Source organism: Juglans microcarpa x Juglans regia, chromosome 5S, assembly GCF_004785595.1.
Source record: "Juglans microcarpa x Juglans regia isolate MS1-56 chromosome 5S, Jm3101_v1.0, whole genome shotgun sequence".
NCBI classification, from domain to species: domain Eukaryota; kingdom Viridiplantae; phylum Streptophyta; class Magnoliopsida; order Fagales; family Juglandaceae; genus Juglans; species Juglans microcarpa x Juglans regia.
Window position 1 is genome coordinate 14,299,577 of NC_054603.1, and position 18,853 is coordinate 14,318,429.

At 37.3% G+C, this 18,853-nt stretch overlaps 1 protein-coding gene across 9 annotated transcripts in view; it reads right to left on the reverse strand.

The window, feature by feature from the left end:
- LOC121267535 overlaps positions 1-18,853 on the reverse strand; it is a 150,589-nt gene that overhangs the window by 62,107 nt on the left and 69,629 nt on the right. For 2 of the 9 annotated variants that reach the window (XM_041171437.1, XM_041171438.1), the window contains exons 4-5: positions 18,701-18,751; positions 17,797-18,191 (exon numbers count right to left, since the gene is read on the reverse strand). The exons of 3 other annotated variants lie outside the window; for them this stretch is intronic. In XM_041171437.1, the coding sequence (XP_041027371.1) occupies positions 18,145-18,191; positions 18,701-18,751 (98 nt within the window). In that variant the 3' untranslated portion in view covers positions 17,797-18,144. Of the gene's footprint in view, positions 1-17,796; positions 18,192-18,700; positions 18,752-18,853 lie in introns of those variants that run through there. 4 more of the 9 variants (XM_041171441.1, XM_041171442.1, XM_041171444.1 and 1 more) reach the window with 3 other exon arrangements.

Consider the following 18,853-nt stretch of genomic DNA (forward strand, 5'->3'; position numbering starts at 1 on the left):
CGATGGTGGTGGTAGTGAGGCTGGGCAGCGCCGGACTGGGCTTAGGGAGAATCTGGTGAGAGGGAGGGGAGCTTGCAACGTACGCATGAGGGAGAGGGAGGAGAGAAAGATGGAAGCGAAAAGGGAGGGAGAAAGAGAGGGGGCTTGAGTATTTAATCCAGACCCTTCATCTTAGGATCTACAAGACGATCTAACTGTGGAGAATTAAAACACAGATTTAAAATGCGTAAACATTAACTTAATAAAAGCACTGAGAGGAATTAAAATAGAATATTATTTAAACTAAACTTTAGTTATAAAATAATATTCCTTCATCATTAACAAAATGATGAAGTCTTATTTAATATATTTAAAAGAATAAAGTCATTTAATTAATTAGAATTTTCAACATAATTTAAATCTCATAATATTTTAAATAATTGAAATCATTTTAATAAATGATATTAAAATGATTTCTGAAAATTATAATATTTTTTGTGCTTTTTAAAAATATTATAATTTTCTTATTTAAAATCAAGCTTGGTTCAATAACACTAGAAATACACTATATAAATATTTTCAGTACATTTAAAACACTAGACGTACTTTAAAAATCACATAATATCTTTAAAAACACGCCATCGAGATTCGACACGCATAATGAGACTCGTGGCCATTAGAGAGAGAAAAGAGCAAGTTGTTACATTCTTCCCACCTTAAATAAATTCCGTTCTAGGAATTTGCTTAACATTCTAGGGATTTTGCTTAGTGTTTTAGGAATTTACGCAGTGTTCAAAGAATTTGCTTACCCTTACTATGGGCCCGTTCATACTAGTCCTCGCCTTATCTTCAAACGTCTCCGCGCATGTTCAGCATCTTTGTCAGATTTTGTATAGAACTTTGCCCTCACATCTCGTCATTCCTCTGACACATGCTTAAAGTTAGTCCAAAGTACTTGAGCCCATCCATCACGTAGCGCTCATACCTTCCACTCTAAGATTCTTGCCAGGAAAACTTGAAGTCACCATCTCGATCCTAGTTCGGCTCATGGTCGTTCATGCGTTTCTTAACTATTGCAGTCTCTCTAATGTTTTTTAATCCGTTCCTCTATTAGTAAGCAACCTGTTCTACCTGTCCTAACGTTCCATCGTCCATTCCTTATCCTTTAACTATATCCATTCTCTGATACCTCTTACATTCTATGCACTTAGCATTACTACCTCTTTCTAGTTGCCAGTCTGACATGCATGGATTAATTAGGTCATACTTTGAAAATATCATAGCATTAGAATAAAATACTTTCTTGTACTTACTGCAGGACGAGACATACCTTGGGAAGACGTCAGTCTAGGTTTTTCCTTCACATGCAGATCTCTTTCCAAAAGTTTTCTTTCTTTGGAAAAAGTTTTCTCTCATTGGAAAAAGCTTTCTCTTTTATTTTGAAAAAAATGCTATAGAGTTTACCATAACCTAGGCTTTGCTCTGATACCACTATGTAACATCCTCCTTGTAGTGTGACTTTTTATAAAATGATTTTAGAAATGACGACAGGAATTACCGTTCGATTTAAAATTTTTACTTCCATACCTAGAGTGCAAGACTCTACGTTATAAAATAAAATGCGTTTTCAGAATAAAAGAGGTTTACAGCGAAAAACATCAATTTTAAAATAAAAGGGCCTCTCATGCAGTTAAACCACTCATGCCTAGACCTCCGTGCTCTTCCCCATGGGTTATGTCTGTCCTGACGCATATTGTTCATGTAACATCCCGTATTTTAGTATATTTTCACTGAAGGATTATTTTTAATAATTCAAAAATTTATTCTCTTATTTTATAATTATCGGATATTTTAAATGGGTTATTTTATGATCTTTAAATTGTGAAAATTAAATTGTTATGTTTTCTTAATATTTATTTATTGTTGTACATTTAAATTGTTCTTCTTTTAAATTAATTGATTGTGGGATTTAATTATTTTATTTTCATTGTATCATTACGTTTAATTTAATTTAATTGATTGGACCTCATTTCTTTCCCTCCATTTTTCTTTTTCCCTTTTTCTTTTCTTTACTTTCTTTTTTTTTTCTTTTTCTTTCCCCAGTTTTCCCCCCTCCCGCGCGACGCTCTCTCTCTCTCTCTCCCCGTCCGATTTCTTCTCCACCCAGCCCACCATCGTGAGCCGCCGGTGACCGACACCGCCCCTTCCGTTCACCTCCCCACTGGCCGGCAACCTCACCTCCCAAATCCCAGCCCCTATCTCGCAGCCGATAGCCTCCACGCACAACACCCAGCCGCGGCCTTCTCTTCCTTCGCGGGCCGCCGTCGCACCACCTCTAGCCACCATCTCTTCACCACTTCATCCCCGACCTCTTGGTAACCCAATGGACCCAATCCCGGCTCCGATCCGTCACCGGTGAAGCACAACCAAGCCCATCTCCGATCTCGATTTTTTGGCCTTAAAACCACCCTTTGCGCCGCCACCCACGGCAAACCACCACCACCATTGGCTTCACCGACCTCTCTAGGCCCTACCCTATCAATTTCGGGTCTTAGTTTGTCTCCGTTGAAAAGTGAGTATTTGAGACCCACGGCCACAGTGTATTTTACACTGTTACGTTGCTAAGTCACCACTTCTTGCACCTCCGTGATCCTTCGAAAATCATATTATAGCGCTGTAAGTATTTTTCCAAAGAACTATTGTGATTTAAATATATTTTTGCACTAACTCATATTATTGTGAACTGGTTGGACATGCCAGACTGAGTCCTAGGAGTTCGGGGGTTGGATGAATTATGGACGGAGTTGTGTGTTTGGTTGGTATTGTGAATTGTTGGTTGTTGTGGTGTTGTTTCATGTATATGGCATATTTGCACGCATGTTCATGTTTGTAAATGAAAACTGAGTTTTCAAATGATTACATACATGTTCATGTGTTTATCTAAAAATTAGATTTTCATGTGAAATGATTTGAGTGTGTTTGAAACAACTGGATTGACTGGTTTGAGAAAAAGGAAAAGAGACTGTAGGGACGGTGGTAAGCAGGGATGGTGGTAGAGTTCCGCCTACGGTGCACGCGGTAGGGATGGTGGTTGTGTCCCTCCTGTGATTCCCGCCTACGGTGCACGCGCTAGGAATGGTGGTATAGTCCCGCTTGTGATTCCCGCCTACAGTGCTCTAAGAAGTATTCATAGTGTGTGATAAGTATTTATTGTGTAGAAAGGAACTGTAGGGATGGTGGTAAGCAGGAATGATGGTAGAGTCCTGCCTGTGATTTCCGCCTACGGTGCACGCGGTAGAGATGGTGGTAAGCAGGGATGGTGGTTGTGTCCCGCCTGTGATTCTCACCTACGGTGCACGCGCTAGGGATGGTGGTAAGCAGGGACGGTGGTAGAGTCTCGCCTGCGATTCCCGCCTACAGTGTCCGATAATTGGTTTGTTTGTGTGAATCATTTTCTGAAAAAATGACAGACTATGTTTTTGGGCCAAAGTGGGATTTTGGCGTGTATTGGAAATAATCATTTTTGGAAAAAAATGGTATTTTATTGCTAAGTGGATTTTGTCGTATGAATGTATGTTGGTTGCATTAATATGTTTTTATCCCGAGAGTTGTTTGGTTTATACTTACCTGTGGTATCACAGATTTTGATGCAGATGAAGATGACGAGCCTTACCTTGGCTCCGTTGGTGGAATGATCTGGGATTGCTCCTGTTTATCGAGTTTCATTTTTTATCAATTTATGTGTTGCCTTTGTAATATATTTGGGATGACTGTATAACTCTTTAAAGGTTTTGTTTGGAATATTTGTATTTAAATTTCTGGTACTTAGATGACTTGTTTATATTATCCGCTGCGATTTTTATTGTACACTTTTGCATGTTGCATACACTTGAGCACATTTCGTTGGGATGCGTGACCCGTGTTGTCATCATCCTGACATCACGATTCCCTTGTTTTTGTACGTGGGAGTCGGGGCGTCACAGTTCATTCAGTTCCTGTGGGGAGAGGGGCACACATAAAAACTAAAATAAGTCGAATACTTAGTAAGCATTACTCCATACCGTTAAAATATAATAACATAGGTTTTCATTCATGCATTCATCATACCATATATACTATATGTGCATGCATGCGTGCATTCATTTGAAAACATCGATGGACGGGATTTTTCTTTAAAATGATTTTCTTTTCGTAAAGTGTATCTCCCTTCAGTGCCTTCATTTTTTCAAGAGTTCGATGCATTCATACATTCATATATTCTTTCTTAGCAGTTTCATTGGCCGGTACACACTATTATGCCTCGTGTCTAGGGTTAGCCGTCTTTTAGACCCATACTCCGCTAGTGGCCACAGGTTGGGAATCCATTTTCTGTTAGAGGGCAGCATTGGGTGCACTATCAGTACTACTTATCCGGCATTACGATCTGCCCAGTCCATTGGTACCCTTTTAATTCATTCATATGGCCGTTACGTATTTTCATGCATTTCATTTCAATCATTTCTTTCAGTTCATTCCTTTCAGTACTTTCATTTCTTTTCATTTAGCAGTTCGTTCATGGAGAAACATCATTTAAAAGCATGGACTTAAACATCAATTTTCATGGCATCCATAAAGCATCAGTTCGTAGGGACCTTTTAAAACAGCATACTTTCTTCGACTCGTTTAAAGCATCAGTTAAAGCATCAGGCATAAGCCTCAACATTTCTTTTCATGGAAAATACATACAATAGATACTGTGTATAGTCATCCATTCACATGTGTACAATTAATACTTTGGATACGTAAAAAGGGACTATTAAGAAGGGCCGTACATACATATATCTTTGAACACTTGTACTTAGCATGTTTTCATAAAACATATTTCATGCTATTTCGTAAAGCATCATAAGGGAAAAACATTTCATTCTCATTTTGTATCGTTTTGGAAAACTCTAGAAGAGTATGAACATCATACTTACCTGGACTCCATGCTATTTTCATATCATGCAGTCCATTTATGTGCATGTCAGATGGCAACCTACATGCATATACATAACCTTAACGTCATTCTCTTTCCAGTGTATAAGCAACTAAACTAAAAGTAGAACTACACTTCACTCGGAACACTATCATTCTATCATGTGCCCTTATGTGCCCTTTACTATACTAAAACCTTCAGAGTCAACTTACGTTCACTACCTCTTCCAGACTCAAGGTCTTACCTCAAGTGCTCGTCCACTAAAGTGAATTCATGATTCACTTTAGGATTAAGACACTGAAACATTCATCTTACTCTTCCGGTTGACCACCTTACTCATCTTACTCTTCCTACGAATGATTTCGGCGGATGGAATCACGCATCCCAATCTTAGACAATACATTTGTCACCTCTATGCATCTTAGCTCACACTAAATCCGCATTCCCATCCATACATGCCACAGGGCTCTAAGCTAACTCTGAGGCTTAAGCACCTCGTAACTATGGTTAGGACAGATTACCCATTACATATGGTGAATCCGTTCGGCATATGTGTCTCACCAGATTACACATATACCTTATCCCTTTATCACCTAAGACCAACATATAACACGTTGATCACATGCTCGTACAGACAAGCGCCAAACTCCAATACCAACCTTCTCTTAACCAGGCGAGCATGACTTTTCATGCAACCCATCCATTTTGACAGTTCATCCCAACACTTAACACGACAAGACTCCATTCATAACTACGCCTTACGTCACGTCATATAGCTCGAGACTACACCCAAGTTTCACCGTGACCTTGTCAAGTCATCTGACATCCTGCTACGTCATTTCTACACTAACTCCTAACTTATCGTGAGTACGGTCCCTAACGTACTCCTATCACATCGTGACATCTCGTCACGTTTCTGCTAAGCCACATAGAGTACACTCCATGTGTACTCTTCTCAACACAGTCCACAACACTACAGAGCACAGTTCCCAACTACACCCAACACTTCACATACACAGCACATCACATCACCACATTACACAACGAACTCCACAAATACTAACAGCACAATCCACAACCTAATCAACTAATTAACATCTAACATAAATAACGAGTGATAGAGAGTTATATCATAGACGGGGTAACCCGTGCGTTGCTCCCTGACCGTCACGGTTGATAACTTCGGAAAGGTCATACGTGGCGGCTAACCCACATATAGTGGCTATTTGTGCCCTTGAAGATGGCTACGGGTGCGGATCTGGAAGGGGTTGGGCATGGAGGGGCCTGGGAGGACCTTGGCGAGGTGGTGGTGGCGTTGGTAAGGTGGTGTGGTGGCTCTATGGCGGCAGATGAAAGCCTTGAGGTGGAGAGGAGCCATGGGAGAGAGAGAGGGCATGAGAGAGGTGGAGGGCTTGGCTGGCTTAGAGGAGCTCGGGGAGGAGTCATGGTGGTCAGGGGAGGTGCTCGGTGGGGTTGGGCCTGATGCACGGTGGCGCTAGGGCTATCGACGGCGGTAGAACCATGTGAAACCCATTTATGGGTTGCGTGCATGTGTGCGACGAAGAGGGAGACAGAGGTTCGTGGTGGCTGGGTCTGTGAGACGTGGTCCCCGGTGTGAGGTGGCAGTGGTGCGGTGGCCTGTGTAGTCGCATACGGCGGTGCTAGGAGTTGCGCATGGTGACGCCGTGCGTGAGGGGCTGCGTGTGTGCAACGGAGAAGGTGGCTGCGAGATGGAGGCTAGGTTCGGTGGTGGGAACTCGCCAGCGTGAGAGGATGCTAATGGTGGTGGCAGTGAGGCCCAACAGCGCATGGCAGTGCAGGGCTGGGCTGACGTAGAATCGGGTGAGAGGGAGGGGAGCTTGTAGTGTACACGTGAGGGAGAGGGAGGAGAGAGTGAGAAGGAAGGAAAAAGTGAGCGAGAAATAGAGGGGGCTTGGGTATTTAATCCAGACCCTTCATCTTGGGATCTACAAGACGATCTAACGGTAGGGAATTAAAACACAAATTTAAAATGCATAACATTAACTTAATAAAAGTACTGAGAAAAATTAAGATAGAATATTATTTAAACTAAACTTTAGTTTATAAAATAATATTCCTTCATCATTAACCAAATGATGAAGTCTTATTTAATATATTTAAAAGATAAAACCATTTAATTAATTAGAGTTTTCAATATAATTTCATTCTCATAATTTTTTAATAACTGAAATCATTTTAATAAATGATATTAAAATAATTTTTGACAATTATAATATTTTTGGAGCTATTCAAAAATATTATAATTGTCTTATTTAAAATAAGCTTGGTTTAATAACACTAGAAATACTCCATATAAATATTTTCAGTGCATTTAAAACACTGGGCGTACTTTAGAAATCACATAATATTTTTAAAAACACGCCATTGAGATTCGACACGCATAAAGAGACTTGTGGTGATTAAAGAGAGAAAGGAGCGGGTTGTTACACAGGCTCAACATGAAACTCGTGTTCAAATGTTGTTTTTTAATATGGATGAAAAACTCACTGGAATTTTAGCGAGTAATTTTAGGAATAGGTTTCGAACCCAGAATTTGTATTGATGGATTATGGACTTTTTATTGGGCTTGATATTTAGATTATTTATTATTATTATTTTATTGAACAAGTGAGATTTATTTTGACTTTTTGGCTCGAAAAATTGTGGAACGAAGGCTAGTTTTTAATGTGAGACGAAGCCTTTTTATAAATCAAGCCCAACAAGCCCAAATTCGTATGAAGCCATTTTTCAGCCCCTGTCTATGCACGTTTTCTATCTATTTTTCTCCCTAGGGTTATTCTTCACATCCATGGCATGCACGTTTCTATCCCATGACTTTCACAGCAAGAGTGCGCATAGTAGATATGTATTCGCATTGCATTTATTCTTCTCTTTCTTTAGTTCCTCTAGGATTTTTCAACCACTTGACCTATATATAGAAGCAGAGGTATTTTTTTTCTTTTGCTTAGAGAAACTACCCAAGGCTCCTTTACCATCAGCCACTCCCCGAAGCCAAAGCATCTTCTGTCGCCGTCACTGCATCTCCATGGATCGCAACTCCTCCTTGCCGTGAGCCACCTCCATATGACCATCACTGGAGCTCCAACTCCTCCGCCGTACACCACTGCACCACCACCAAAGTGCCGAGAACAATCACCTGCATAGTGAACCGTAACGCCTCTGTTTTGGGTGTGAAAAACAGAGCAATTGGTTGCTCTTCCAAGCACGGCAGTTTTGCATTATCAACCCTTTCAGACGTCTCCTCTGCGTTGCAAAGGGAACCCACTGTCTAGCATCTTTGTCACAATGCCTAGTTGTCCCGCCGTCGATAGTCACCCAGGTCGTTGCCGCACGTAACTCTCTAGGTAAGGAGCTCTTCGTCTCCCTCACGGTGCTCTCATATCTCTCTCTCTCACTCGTCTCTTTTTCTCTCAGTATGACGCCGCTGGGACAGCCACCTTCTTCGTTGTACCGCACGCAGCTCCTCCCTCCTCGGTGAGTATCTCGTGCCCCTGCCTCGCCAACTGTTGCACTACATAACACATAAAAACGTTTTTCTTATAACTAATAATTTGGATAGTGAGAATACTTGAGAAGTATTGAGAATGTTTGTGAATAGTAGTGAAAAAGTAATAATAAAATATTAAAAAGTAGGTGAAAAGTAATGAATAGTAGAAAAGTAGGTGAAAAATAATAATAAAGTAAAAAATAGTAGTGAGAGTATCTCAAGTACTCTCACTTGCCAAACACACCAATGTTACAGAGGCTACGTAAATTTAGTTTTACATATTATTTTGATATGAAATTACAATATTGCCCTTAATATTGGATGGTTTCAGTTTGGAATCATGTTCGTATTAAATCTATTTTTACGTGGTCTTTGTGGGAAGTATAATAAATTGTACAGAAAATAAATAGGATTTTTAAATTGTACTATTGGTAACAAGTTATTTTTATTGTAAGTGTGTAATTTTATTTTGAACATTTTAAATATGATTAAAGCTATTTTTTTTATTTAACAAAATTTTTACTAGTACTTATCTTAAGTGTTGATTGATATCAAGGAAATTTAAAGAATGAGGATATTTTTAGAGGATATTTTTAGAATTAAGGGAAATTTTAAGGTTATGAGAATTTTTAGGTATTGAAGAACTAAACTAGATATTTTAGAAGCTTAGGCTTAAATGGTTTAATTTTGTGATTGATTGGAAATTTACGAAATTCATGACAATTTTATAGGTGACGATTGATTTTCGTTCAGTACTACTATGGAAAATTTCTTATAAGCAAATAAGTTCAGGTAAGCGGGGTTCCTATGCTAGATTTTGCATAAAAAGAAAATGAGCTGAGGTTTATTTACGAAAATGTGCATGATATATTTATTTTTGAAAAGAAATATGAAAATAACCTCAGTTATTTGCTCTGCATTACTCATGAGATCCGTAAGAAATAGAAGAATATTTTTGTCATGACTGGTGTAGACGTGAGCTAGTTTTTGTGCATTTTGTTTCTGATCTAAAAAAGAGCAAATATGAGTCTTTCTTTCTAGAAGTTTTGTCTTGATGAAATAAAAACGTTCTGATGTATGAGATCTAAAAGTCTTGCTGTGAATAAATGAAGATGCTTTGATTCTGTTTATTTTGAAGATGTGGAATTATCTATAGCTGTTCAATATTTAGTTTTTGATATGACGTGGCATCTGAAAACCTTGGCATAAGATTCTGATTCTATATTCTGATTAAAGTCTGATTCTGATGGTTTTGTCATATTCTGCTAAGGCCCAACTACGGGTTATAATAGTGGATACAACCCTTCAACGGATTATAATTGTGGTTTATAATCTTACCACAGACGTTAAACATGGTATACGGCCTAATCACGGGTGATAATAGTGGATACGGCCCAACCACGAGTGATAATAGTGGATACAACCGAACCATGGGTTATAATAGTTGATACGACCCTTCCATGGGTTATAATTGTGGTTTATAACCCTACCACGGGGGTTAAACATGTTATACGGCCCAACCACGGGTTATAGTAGTGAATACGACCATTTCACGGGTTATAATGGTAGTTTATAACCCTACCACGAGGGTTAAACATTGTATATGTTCTGATGTAATGTTCTGGTTAATGAAGATGAGGTTTCAAATTTTAATATGCCAAAGGATTTTTGAATAAGAATGTTTTTCTGAAAGTTTCGCTCTTATATTTTTGTAACATGTTTTCATATTTGCATTCTAAAAGCAAATGTTTCTGTTTCTGCATTCTGAAGGTAAACATTTTGTTTTGCATTCTGAATTCTAAAAATGCTCATATTTACATACTGGTATATGTTCTCTGCTTACTGAGTTGTTGATAACTCACTTTCTTATCTCCACAATATTTTTTAAATAATTTTAATGCCTCGACTAGAAGTCAAGAGTAAGGTTTGATGATCATAGAGGAATAAGTGCTAGAGAGTACAAGTTTATTGGAGAGTCTTATTTAGTAGGTTTATGATTTTATGCTATATGATATTTGGATTCATGGATATTTCTAAATATTTATGGAGTTTTTAAATTGGTTCATTGAATTATTTATTTGGTATCCTGGTGGAGGAACATATATATTTAGTTTGAATAAATGGATTTGTATTTTGATGGAAAATTTGGAGTTTATAAATATGTTATGAGAAATGGTTTTAGGTTACAAGAGCTAACTCTCTGGACCTTCGAGTACGGGGCGTTACAGTTGGTATCAGAGACAAGTTTGAGATTCTGCATACTATACTAAGGTGTTTGAGGACATTTAAGGTTTTAGAATTTTTTTAGGCATCAGGATATGATTTTGAAGATATTTGGTTTAAGCATTTGCAGACTAATGGTAGGTGGCCTACAAAATCCGAGGTTTTAGAGTTGTAGATTTTAAGAAATGATTATTTTTTAAGACATTTGAGGTCTTAGAATATGCTAGTGTCAAGGATTGTGTTTTATAGAATTTGAGGTTGTAGATTTGGCAGATGTTAAGAGTTAAATTCATGACTTTTGAGGTTTAATTTCTAAGGACGTATGTAAGTCTAAAGTGATGCTAGGTTTATTATGATAGATAGTAATGAGAGCTTTATGACTTTATTATAGATATTGTTAGGACTGAGTATTTTTTAAAAAACAAAAAAAATGATGATTTTTTTTTTTTTGAAATATTTATTTGACATGTATATGTTTTTATTGATACCTATATTTTTGTTTTCCTTCTTTAGAACGTTTAACCAAGTTTAAGCTCGCACGATGGCACCTCGTCGCCGAGTTCAAAATCCTGAAGATTTGAATGAAACCAACAATGAGCGAGGCTGCACATTCGAGCTACTTAATCGTACCCATAATCCCACTTTTGATGGAAGAGGTGATTCAAAAGTAGCAGAGGATTGGATTCAAGACATGGAAGAAATATTTAGTGTCTTGAAGTGCACATATCAGCAGAAAGTATGATTCGCAGCCTTTAAATTGACTAGGGAAGCTAAAAGGTGGTGGAATTCTTAGAAAGCCATCAGGGAAGCTGAAGGGATAGGAGTAGTTACCTGGCCGCACTTTAAGCAGAATTTCTTTGACCGTTTCTTCCCTAAAGAGGACAGGGAAGCTAAAGTTCAAGAGTTCACCAACTTGGTGCAAGGGACCATGACTGTGCGCTAGTATGCTCCTGCTACGTCACTATTACACGACTCTGTCACTTTACCCATACTCCCAGCCATAACACTAGGCATAGTGACACTCGTCACTTTGACCACACGATCACATCACAACTACTTTGGGACACTATTTCACAGTTCCCAACACTCCACATCATGCTCCACACTTCTCAACTATGCAGTCATCCACCACTTCGTGACATGCCATACGGTGCATAACGACTTCATTATGCGGGATACACTCCACGTGTACTCCCTTCACATCACACTTATCATAACACAGTCCACAATACGACACAACACACCTCACAACTAAACCCATCACTTCACAACTATGCCACACCTCACATCACCTCACTACACAGCGATCTCCACAATACCACAACACAGTCCACTATCCACTTCACAATAAACTAACAAGGGAAAGGGAAAAAGAGTTATATCATACGTCAGGTTAACCCGTGCGTTGCTCGTTATCTGGTAAGGCCCTGTGGCGTCGAAAGCCACTGGCTTGGGCGGTGGCTGCTCCATCGTGGTCATTATCGTGACTATAGAATGAGGCTATCTCAGTGACTGAATCTAGGGTTTTGGCTACTAGATCTAAGTTGTGGAGGGTGGCCAACATGGTTGGGAGTTCGTGGGTGGTGGTGAGTTCGTGGGTGGCGGCTAGATCTGTGTATGGTGACTGTTTGGGCTACTTTTGAGACAGCTCTGCACATGGCTAGAGGGGAAGGGCGATCTGAGAAGGTGGTCAATTTTATTATTCGAAAATTAAATTACAAGTAAGTTCTCAATTATAAAATTTTTGTCAATTGACTCTCTTACTTTACCAAACGAACGACCCATTTGTCTCTACAGTAGTAGTAGCCAGAACCTCTGGAGATCTTCAAACATTGGTTTTTCTCCTTAAACTCTAGTGGCTGAAACTCGACTAATCAATTCTCTAACATGAAGCTCCCATTATTATTGTATCAGGTTTAACTAGTATTAGTCAATTCAAGGTATGGACTCCCTTTATGGTGAGCATCTCAATAATAAATATGAAACTTAATTATAATGAACATACATATAAGTTCTTCGTAGTGCTTGTAAATAAACTTTGTCAAGATGACTTATAGCGTTAGCATACACAAAGTGGACTGCACAAAATAGATAGTTCCAAGTTCTAGAGTTTACTATATGAGAACACAAGTGCTCAAACCTTGACATATCAAGCTTGCACTTTCCTTTAAAAATTAGAAACAAATTAGAAAAACAATAATGTATTTTAAACTGAAGAAACAGAAACAGAAACATAAAACAAAACTAAACAAAAATGCATGTCCTAGGCTAATGATATGCAAGGAAATCAAGAACATGCAAGTGGTCCTATTAATATGACACGGCATCTTCTTTGACCACCCACATTGCTTTAAGTTTTGACATTTTCTTTTCATCAACAGCACTTTGTATGATCTTTTCTTTGTTGTGAAAACAAAATTCTGCTAGTTCACCAAGCTTGATACTTATGAATGTGATTTGTTGACTCATCTTATCAAATTGATTTTCTAGATTTTTTCTCTTCCTTTTTAACTTTCTTTCACCTCCATTTTTTTCACTTTATTCGAGTTAAAGTCATATGGACTTATATGGCCAGCAACATTACAATGATGATAAGTAGGAATAAACTTCCTACATACTTACCTTTCATTAGCCTTTTTTATGGTTGATTTTCCATGCAAATTTTTTGAATAAACTGCCTTGGATACAACATGATTTTGAGCATTTATACTTTGACTTCCTTTGACAAAAATAAAACATTTAGAAGTAGTGGCAGCGAATGATGAGGTTTGATGTTCTTTGCCTTTGGAAGTTGTGTATCCTAGCCCAATTCTATCACAACTTGACTTCTGAAAGCTCAACATTTCTTCCAATTTCCGTGTTGCAATTTTTTGTTTGCACTCCTGAAAATTTTTTATTTCTCTTTCTAGTACAACATTTTGATCATTTAACCTTGATACTTCAACATCATAACTTTTCAGTGCTTCAATAAGGTTATTCTTTTCATTCTCCACAGCTGTAAGTTTATTGTACAGCTTCTTGTTGAGTTTTTTCAGCTTGACCACTTCTTCACATAAATCATTATATGCTTTATGTACACTCAACTCATGGTCAGCATCAACAATAGCTATATCTTAGTCACTATCATAAAATTCACTTTTAAATTTTGTTTGCACAATATTAGACAAATCATTAACAACAATTGAAAAAGCCATAAAAGAATTTTCATCATCAGATGATGAACTTGAAGTTTCAGATTCTAAACTGTCACTAAGTGTGACATTAGTGCTTTTCCTTTGTTTGTCTTAAAGTTTGGACATTCAATTCTTATATGACCATATCCTAAGCATTCATAGCACTTTACTTTATCACTGTTTTCAGATTTTTCTTTATACCATTTATCAAAATATTTTTTCTTTGCATGAAATTCTTTAACTTGATTTTGCTTTCCACTAGCTTTCTTGTTAAAAATGAATTTTCTTACAATGAGATTTATATCCTCATCATTCAAATTTTCTTTATCGGAAAAATAATCTTCATCCTCTTTTACTGTTTTTAAAGCAATGAAATTACCTTTTCTTATTTGAGGAAGTGATGACTCATATGTTTGCAAGGAGCCGACCAGTTCTTCAACCTTAAAAGCATCCAAATCCTTACTTTCCTCAATAGATGTAACCTTTGGGCGAAATCTTTCAAGCAAGGACCTTAAAATCTTTCTCATGACCCTTGAATCCTCCATTTTCTCGCCGAGATTAAACTTGAAATTAACAATATCATTAAGTCTAGTATAAAAATCATTAAAACTCTCATCTTCTAGCATTTTAATCTCCTCAAATTTAGAGGTTAGCATTTGCAATTTCAAATTTTTTACAATTCTTGTGCCTTCATGTGTAACGTCCAAAATATCTCAAACTTCTTTGGCAATCTTACACATTGAGATTTTTTTAAATTCATTGAGAGATGCAGCCATAAAAATAACGTTAAGTCCTTTGATATTCCAATTGCAATTGGTGATCTAATCTCTAGTCCAAGCATCAAGAGATGTCTCGGGCTTAATTCATCATCGTTCAATTGCATACCACACATGGTCATCCAAAAACTTGAGGAAATCCCTCATACGAACTTTCCAATAAGCATAATTTTTCCTATCGAAGTGTGGCGGGACATATAACGACGACAACATGATCTATAGGGGCGTGTATCACACTTAGATGAGTGAACCACGCTCTGATGCCAATTGAAATTACCCAAGTACCCCTGTGTATTCTCAAAAATATCCACCAATTTACTTGAACAAATTTGTTAGATCTCAATCTTGCAATTAGTTAATCAAATGAACATATAAAGTAAATAAATAAATTGCATGACACAACAATTGGTGACGAAAGGAAACCCTTTAAATCAATTTTAATATTTGAAAATCAAATTACAAGTAAGTTTTCAATTACAAAACCTTTGTCAATTGACTCTCTTACTTGGCCAGACAAACGATCTATTAGTCTCTACCGCAGTAGTAGCCAGAATCTCTGACAATTTTCAGATATTGGATTTTCTCCTGGAACTCCAATGGCTGAAACTAGACCAATCAATTCTCCAACGTAGAGCACGATCACACTCTTTAAGAGAAACAATATGAAAATTCTCCAAGAAATTTTCTCATCAAAATATACACTGAAAAGTGCTCTAGAAAATATCTAGATCTAAATCTTTACAGATCCCAACTAGTAGGATCTCTTAAATAAACAAATTGAATGTAGTTTTAGTTTCAGTAGGACTTTGCTGACGAATCGAATCTGTCGTGAAGACGTATCCTGATGGAAGGCTGACATCTGCGCTAAATCTTCTCTGCAGTAACGTATTTCTATCCAACCTCTTCTCTAGATAAGTGCATATTCCTTGGGACTTTATTTTCATACTTATAACTTATCTAAACAACCTTTGGATAAATTTAATATTGTTATAGATAAACTCAATAAATAATTTACATTCATCCAAAATTACAAACTAATGATAGGATAAACTTTATCATTTTAGTCACCTATCACCTAATCCAAGCCAAAATCTTGCATCTACAATCATGCATAAGTACTTGAGGAATAGTAGCTGGAACTGTATTCAAGCTAAAATGACTGACTCCAAATTCTGGAAAATTTTTGTCAAGCCAAAAGGCTACATCATTTCCAGCTTGTGCTTTCCGATCAACAATGGGGTCAACACTAATGCTTGGTCTAATCCTTGGATACGTAGTTTACCTACCAGACAACCTTCCCCTAGATCCATGGACACTAGGACTGACCCCCTTCTCAAGGTCTCAGTGCTTGTTCTAGAGGAACCCAAGAGATGAAATTCCCTCCTCCTCCAAACTCTCTTTTCTCAGTCCTCTGTGGAAGCTATAGAAAACAACCATCTCTCTTATTACAACTATCAAAATCTGAGTGACATTCCTCGTTGGGTCCACCATTCTGCTGGTAAGTTTTCTGTCAAGTTAGCTTACATAGCCATTGTTTGTAACCATTCTGAGCTCAATGACCTCCCCACCAGCCAATGCTGAAAAAAGCTTTGGTCTCTCGAAATCCAGGATCGACTTAAGCTCTTTCTTTGGAAAGTGCTTAATGACATCCTTCCCACTTGACAATCTCTTGGTAATTGCCTTCATCTCCCCAAGGACCAACAATTCTACCCTATTTGCCATTAGGAAGTAGAGGATACCACCCACATTTTTCTCAACTGTCCCTTTACTAGAATTCTTTGGAGATAGTCCCCTAGGCCGCTGGATGTTTCAACTTTTAATCCTCTAGGTATTAAGAATTGCGTCAAAACAATTCTCTATCCTAGTGCCAACCTCAATCTTTCTGATTTTGATGCTCATCATTTCCAACTCTTTGTTGTGATTGCCTTGGACAACATTTGGTTTAATCGAAACCAAAAGATCCACAATGGTAGTTCCTTAAATATTGAGCCGCTTTCAAAAAAGACCATTGACATATATTAGGATCACTGTAAAGCTTGAGATTAGAAAGTTGATAACATGTTGCAAACCTAGAAACCACCTGAAATGGAAGACACCTACTCTATTTCCTTTGATGTTGCAAGAAGAAGGAATGTGAGTACTTTAGCAGCTGTGTGCAGGTCTTGGCTAGGGCAGATCATTTTTATGGTTACTAAATTATATGGCACCATTGATCCTAACTATGGAAAAGCTATGGCAACCTTCATTGGAATCATTGAAGCTCACCACAAAGGATTCAAGAGACTTATCATAGAAGGCGATTCAGTTGATGCCATAAATGGCATTAACGACCCTCATTCTTGTTAATGCTGGGAAGCTGGAGACATTGCAAGAGATACTAGATTTTTGCTCAAGACATTGATGATTGGCTAGCTATGAAATTACATCGATTTTGAAATCGATGTACGCACTCTTTTGTGCAATGGGCATATTCCAACAATTTGTTTGGAAACATCCCCTCATCAAAATTCCTCCTTGCCTCCTTAGCTTTTATATTGGCAAAGATAACCCTTCCCCTTGGGGTTGTAATACTTTTTAAATTACTTTTAACTGCTTTCCTTTTTTTTGAACGAAAATTCTTGAGGAAAAAGCAATAAAAAAAAAAAAAGCTCTAGACTGGATGCATCCCTCAAGGTGATAAACGGTTACATTGTCAAATAGCACTACCATAAACCTATCTGACAATCTTTCCACGAACTATCATCAACTTTGTGAGATTCCATAATGCACAATTTTAACATATGGCAAGTTATTTTGTAAATTCACTTTCTAGAGAAGTGGCACTATCTCTCAATTTTTTATTAATTAAATTAAATGCATAAATTATTACAAACTGGATCAATTAATAAGCATTACCCAAAAAAATAACATGACGAAATTTTACAGAAACAAATCTAGTCAAAAATAACATGAGAGAGACAGAGAGAGAGAGAGTTGTAAAAAGAGAGAAGGCACAAAAAACTCATCGTTGCCAATTATGTTTTATGTTTTTTTAGTGAAGTTCCCTCTCCAACTTTAGAATGTCTAAATAAACACTAGAAGCACCATCTTTCCATTTAACTTGTATAATTCATGCTTCCGAATTCCAGCAGCATTGTTAAACTCCATACGCATTTCACCTCTGAAAGATCTTCAAATACAACATGTTTCACCTGAAGGAAACCAAGAAAGGTCAGTGGTCTACATAAAACATGCATATAGAATTGCCAAAAAAAAAAATCTATTGAAGTCACTAAATCAGGAGGTTTGAGACTAACATCTTCCAATTATTCTAATAATTTCTTTTTTTTTTTTTGATAAAATAATATTTATGTTTATTTTATTGGCACCAGGTATCCAGAAACAAAATCCGGAGTAATTCTGGGGCTGCACAACCTCTCGACAAGTGGTATCAAATGAGTCATTGTTTCCCCATTCCTCCCACACATAAAGCTCCAATTTATCACCTTTGTCCATCACCTCCTTAAATTATCGTAAGCAAGAATTTCCCCCTATGCAGGACTCCAAGTAATCTTCTGTGGGATATGAGAATTATCACGAGAAGTCAAGCTATGATAAATTTATTTCACTTCAAATGTAACTTTCTTGGAGGGGGTACAACACATCCGATCTTCTCTCCCCATTTACAATCTAACTGAGTACAACCATGCAAAATATGAAATACAGATAGAAAAAGATAGACACGAAGGGTACAAAATAATGGATACCTATCTCAAGAAGAAGGGAAAGAAAGAGTTGAGAATAAAAGAGACACCCAGCACTGGTCAGAGCAACAAAGGATAGTAGGACAGTAAACTAGTGTATCTTTAAAATTTAACCCAACATAAATTATCAACAAAGGCTTTCAGTATTGCATATCATTGCGCCAACAGCATAAGAAGCAATAGTCAATTACTGAATGCCAAGTTTTATTAAGTTATTAACTACCGCCTTTTACTTATCAAAAAAAAAAAATTACTGAAAATCATTACTAGCATTTGAGTAAACAAATCGTGCTTCCGTGATATAATATAAAAATACTAACCATTGCAAAGGTGATTTTCCCAAAACCACTGTCTCCCAGGATTGCCAGAATCTACATGAAATAATACAAAGATAAAGAATAAATAAAAATCAACACTAATTTATCAAAAATAAAAGAAATAAAAATCAAAACTAAATATCACTTATCAAAATC